This window comes from Trichoplusia ni, chromosome 12 (assembly GCF_003590095.1).
Source record: "Trichoplusia ni isolate ovarian cell line Hi5 chromosome 12, tn1, whole genome shotgun sequence".
NCBI classification, from domain to species: Eukaryota; Metazoa; Arthropoda; class Insecta; order Lepidoptera; family Noctuidae; genus Trichoplusia; species Trichoplusia ni.
This window is the reverse complement of record NC_039489.1, coordinates 11,963,277-11,969,276: the sequence shown is the minus strand read 5'-3', so window position 1 is coordinate 11,969,276 and position 6,000 is coordinate 11,963,277. Positions and strand designations below refer to the sequence as shown.

Sequence of the window (6,000 nt, the reverse complement as noted above, 5' to 3'; positions counted from 1 at the left end):
TAGTGCTTAACCCTAGAAAGATAGTCTGCGTAAAATTGACGCATGCATTCTTGAAATATTGCTCTCTCTTTCTAAATAGCGCGAATCCGTCGCTGTGCGTTTAGGACATCTCAGTCGCCGCTTGGAGCTCCCGTGAGGCGTGCTTGTCAATGCGGTAAGTGTCACTGATTTTGAACTATAACGACCGCGTGAGTCAAAATGACGCATGATTATCTTTTACGTGACTTTTAAGATTTAACTCATACGATAATTATATTGTTATTTCATGTTCTACTTACGTGATAACTTATTATATATATATTTTCTTGTTATAGATATCGTGACTAATATATAATAAAATGGGTAGTTCTTTAGACGATGAGCATATCCTCTCTGCTCTTCTGCAAAGCGATGACGAGCTTGTTGGTGAGGATTCTGACAGTGAAATATCAGATCACGTAAGTGAAGATGACGTCCAGAGCGATACAGAAGAAGCGTTTATAGATGAGGTACATGAAGTGCAGCCAACGTCAAGCGGTAGTGAAATATTAGACGAACAAAATGTTATTGAACAACCAGGTTCTTCATTGGCTTCTAACAAAATCTTGACCTTGCCACAGAGGACTATTAGAGGTAAGAATAAACATTGTTGGTCAACTTCAAAGTCCACGAGGCGTAGCCGAGTCTCTGCACTGAACATTGTCAGATCTCAAAGAGGTCCGACGCGTATGTGCCGCAATATATATGACCCACTTTTATGCTTCAAACTATTTTTTACTGATGAGATAATTTCGGAAATTGTAAAATGGACAAATGCTGAGATATCATTGAAACGTCGGGAATCTATGACAGGTGCTACATTTCGTGACACGAATGAAGATGAAATCTATGCTTTCTTTGGTATTCTGGTAATGACAGCAGTGAGAAAAGATAACCACATGTCCACAGATGACCTCTTTGATCGATCTTTGTCAATGGTGTACGTCTCTGTAATGAGTCGTGATCGTTTTGATTTTTTGATACGATGTCTTAGAATGGATGACAAAAGTATACGGCCCACACTTCGAGAAAACGATGTATTTACTCCTGTTAGAAAAATATGGGATCTCTTTATCCATCAGTGCATACAAAATTACACTCCAGGGGCTCATTTGACCATAGATGAACAGTTACTTGGTTTTAGAGGACGGTGTCCGTTTAGGATGTATATCCCAAACAAGCCAAGTAAGTATGGAATAAAAATCCTCATGATGTGTGACAGTGGTACAAAGTATATGATAAATGGAATGCCTTATTTGGGAAGAGGAACACAGACCAACGGAGTACCACTCGGTGAATACTACGTGAAGGAGTTATCAAAGCCTGTGCACGGTAGTTGTCGTAATATTACGTGTGACAATTGGTTCACCTCAATCCCTTTGGCAAAAAACTTACTACAAGAACCGTATAAGTTAACCATTGTGGGAACCGTGCGATCAAACAAACGCGAGATACCGGAAGTACTGAAAAACAGTCGCTCCAGGCCAGTGGGAACATCGATGTTTTGTTTTGACGGACCCCTTACTCTCGTCTCATATAAACCGAAGCCAGCTAAGATGGTATACTTATTATCATCTTGTGATGAGGATGCTTCTATCAACGAAAGTACCGGTAAACCGCAAATGGTTATGTATTATAATCAAACTAAAGGCGGAGTGGACACGCTAGACCAAATGTGTTCTGTGATGACCTGCAGTAGGAAGACGAATAGGTGGCCTATGGCATTATTGTACGGAATGATAAACATTGCCTGCATAAATTCTTTTATTATATACAGCCATAATGTCAGTAGCAAGGGAGAAAAGGTTCAAAGTCGCAAAAAATTTATGAGAAACCTTTACATGAGCCTGACGTCATCGTTTATGCGTAAGCGTTTAGAAGCTCCTACTTTGAAGAGATATTTGCGCGATAATATCTCTAATATTTTGCCAAATGAAGTGCCTGGTACATCAGATGACAGTACTGAAGAGCCAGTAACGAAAAAACGTACTTACTGTACTTACTGCCCCTCTAAAATAAGGCGAAAGGCAAATGCATCGTGCAAAAAATGCAAAAAAGTTATTTGTCGAGAGCATAATATTGATATGTGCCAAAGTTGTTTCTGACTGACTAATAAGTATAATTTGTTTCTATTATGTATAAGTTAAGCTAATTACTTATTTTATAATACAACATGACTGTTTTTAAAGTACAAAATAAGTTTATTTTTGTAAAAGAGAGAATGTTTAAAAGTTTTGTTACTTTATAGAAGAAATTTTGAGTTTTTGTTTTTTTTTAATAAATAAATAAACATAAATAAATAGTTTGTTGAATTTATTATTAGTATGTAAGTGTAAATATAATAAAACTTAATATCTATTCAAATTAATAAATAAACCTCGATATACAGACCGATAAAACACATGCGTCAATTTTACGCATGATTATCTTTAACGTACGTCACAATATGATTATCTTTCTAGGGTTAAAATTAGTTAAAATGTTTAAAAATCGCCTAAATATTTGCCGAATAAAATATCATGATAAGATGTTAAAATCATTAAAATAAATAAATAATATGCGATGATTTATTGAGTTACGTAATAAAACAAAAAAAGTAAAAGTACTTGAATAACAGATAATAATGTATTATTATTAATAAAAATAACACAGAATCAACAAATAAAAAAATATGCTGTAAAAGTTACAAAATAAATGCTATAATCCTTTACAGTGATGCGTAAAGTACCTACTTGAATCGGATTACCAGTTGCGCAAGAGTTTAAAACAATAACAAGCACTCAACATGAATCCAACTTAATATTGTGCAATCGGATCGATATAAATAGAGTGTTTACATTCATGGAACATAGACGATTAGGAGGAAGTGCCCTAACACTGGCGTAGGTGATATACCACTTCTTAATGTAATATTATTACAGTTGTAAAAGCGGGACAGCGCACTACACATCGTAGAGCATCGTCTCTTTAATTGCAATGATTTAATTTCAGATGGCTAGGACCTCATTGTTGCCAAAGATAGGTAGAACCTCACTATTACTTACTTGTCTACGGTCTAATTATCATCATTTTTGTTGTTTACTTGTTAGGATGAAGATATAAAACTTTTCTCCGTCGTCTATTTTTTAAGAAAAACACCAGGAATTAAATAAGACAGCCGAAACTCGAAAGTCGTTCAATTGAAAATTTCATATTTTTAGTATTTTAATGTTGATCTTCATCTCCTAATTGTGAAAAAGGCATGGATTTTATGCCACTTCCTTCTACTCTTCTGCTTGATGTTTACTTTGCATTTAAATATAGTTTATTCGACATATTTAGGTCGAAGGGCCGACAGTTTTTACTATGATTTATTTGACAAAGTATGGGAAGTTCGTTGTATTCAAATATAGGGAAGATTAATTTAAACTTTGGTAGGTGAAAATACGCATGTGGGTGGTAGCGTAATTACAAAACGTGTCATGTGACATAGTTAGCAATTATTAAAGGCCTACGTTGAATATCATCTCAATATGAAGACTTCCTGATTCTACCTGACTGCGTCAGAAAGAAGGAAGTTCCACAATTCCAATAGTCTTACTTACAATATTAATATTAACATACAGCCGACTTCATGTAAAAATCCACTGAGCCAAACTTGATGATTTTTTTGGAGGGAAAAAATTACAGCTCTTTTACGTTTAATGTAAAATCGGTTTCCGTATGTAATATCCAGCCCGTAGTTCTGAGGTGACAACCATAAAAAATACGCACGAATTGAGAACCTTCTTCTGTTTAAAGTCGGTTGTAAAGTTGGCGATTTCCCGTGACTTGCGGTGCCAAAACTCACAATATTTAAACTAAACTTAGACAAATGATTATTATTTCCAACATAATTAATAATAAAATGTATTATCAATTTCTACAGAGTCTGTATGATATGGTGTGAAGAGAATTGGCGTTCTGCCAATACAACTCCATTGCAGAAATATTATATGACCTGTCTTTGTTTATTTCTGTTACGAAATATCTTCTGAGTAAAGTGATTTAACATAATATTTATGAAGTCCAAATGTAAATAGTAGCTGAATTGATTCGTGAAGGAGCGGCCGATGTATTGATTTATTGCAAGTTTAATTCAAACGATGGAATAATTTTGTGATTACCCTGAATGGTATCTTGCGAATTATAAGATAAATTAAATGTAGTGGAATAATTTAAAGCTTTAATTCTAAACCATTATAGCAATTTATCAAATAATTTCGATTAAGTTACAAACATCTATTTTAAATTCATTAACTTCATGTTTATTATAAATCTTTATTCCAATTTTTAATAAAAGTGAAACGAAATCTAAACGAAGCAGTAAGAAGATATCGATGCGCTTTCAAGTTAAAAAATCTCCGAGCGCCTTACACTTTAGTCATAGCAAACTCTCAGTCGTGTAGCTTGAGTTTTTAATCAGGAGCTACAGATCTTTATCGCGTATCATTATTATGTTGTTAACTAGTTAGATTAAAATCTATGCATTAATCCAAGCGTAAAAATAAATCGTTACTATTATTATAACGTCATAATGTTATTGTAATAATTTACTATACAGTACGTATTTTACTCACTATAAATAGATAGGAGCAATGAATCATAGTAAACAAAGGATAAAATGACACGTGTCGTTTTTACAAAAACATTGTAAATTGTTAAAGCAATTTAGCGTATTGTTTTAAATATTGCGCAATATTGTAGCGATTTTCCACGTTCACTGGCATTCAGTAGCCCGTCTGGTATTTAATTAATTTTTGATTAAACTTTCAATTGCGTATTTTTTTTATATTTCCTTTACTAATTAAGTTGCAAAACTATATTCTGGAATCTGCTTCGTTTCGATATTAAGAGTATTGTTTGGCTCTAGCTGCTGGTTTTCCTAACAAATAGTGACCTACTGTATTTTGCAATCTAATATAATACACCGAACGGATAACGTCCTAAAGTTTCAATTATCATGCCTTCAGGAGAACCTACATTATAATTGATCTGCCTTGCAAAGACATCAGTTAGATTCCTACAAAAGATAAACTTTCACAAGAAAAACGTCCCAAAATTTGCCATCACCATTCAACGGAACAACATTAACAACTAAAATAAAATTCAGTCAAAAATCTCCACTCACCTCATCAGTATCTCTTTCACTATCAGTATCGCTTAACCCATCACTAACTCCATCAGCAACATCCGTCCCGCCCTTATCCCTCCAATGTTTCTCACTGGTCACCGAAAAAGTAAACGTCCTATCTCTCCTTGGACTTAACAAAACCCCCGCTGGGGTCCTAGGACTGCCATAACCGAAGATGTCAAGGTTTCTTGTGGAGAATAGGTCGTTGGTGCGGTCTGACCTTGGGGCGAACACATCGTCGTCCAGGTCTGAGTCGAGGGTCAGGGTTAAGGGTGGTGATGAGGCTGATCTTCTACATTGCTGGGTTTGTGGTGGTGGTTGGGCGATGTCTGATTCTGAGTACGGGCGTTCTGTGGGCAAAAGATAAGAAGAGGTTAATATTAAATTATGATTACAGATAGGACTTTACGTAATGGGAAGTAGGGGTGAAGTTAGGAATTAAAAATATGTAGCACCTTGTTTCACAATATTTCTAAAATGTTCAAACTATTGAAATTTAATTCAAACACATTTAAAGTAATGAATAGATGCACCATAATGTTAAGACCACAGTCTTATAACCGAATCAAAGTGATTTCTTAATTCCTATTTCTCTTGGAAAACAATAAAAAATATTAAAAATAGACTATCAAGAACGAGACTATTAAAGTAAAAACGCATTTAAGCCTATATCTCTTGTTATAAATCAAATGTTTATTAGCACTGTCGCCTACGTTGCGCGTGCGCATAATGGCTATGTGGGCTGTGACACTGATTTAGTTTTGTTTTTGGCGAGTTTTGTAACTAAGAAATTCAACGATTTCTCTATTTTTATTACTCTGACTATTAAC

At 34.5% G+C, this 6,000-nt stretch overlaps 1 protein-coding gene across 1 annotated transcript in view; it reads right to left on the bottom strand.

Annotated features, from left to right (window-relative positions):
* The window catches only part of LOC113499458, a 125,775-nt gene that overhangs the window by 31,085 nt on the left and 88,690 nt on the right, over positions 1 to 6,000 (bottom strand). The window contains exon 2 of the mRNA XM_026879943.1: positions 5,168 to 5,520. Within this exon, the coding sequence (XP_026735744.1) occupies positions 5,168 to 5,520 (353 nt within the window). The remainder of the gene's footprint in view (positions 1 to 5,167; positions 5,521 to 6,000) is intronic.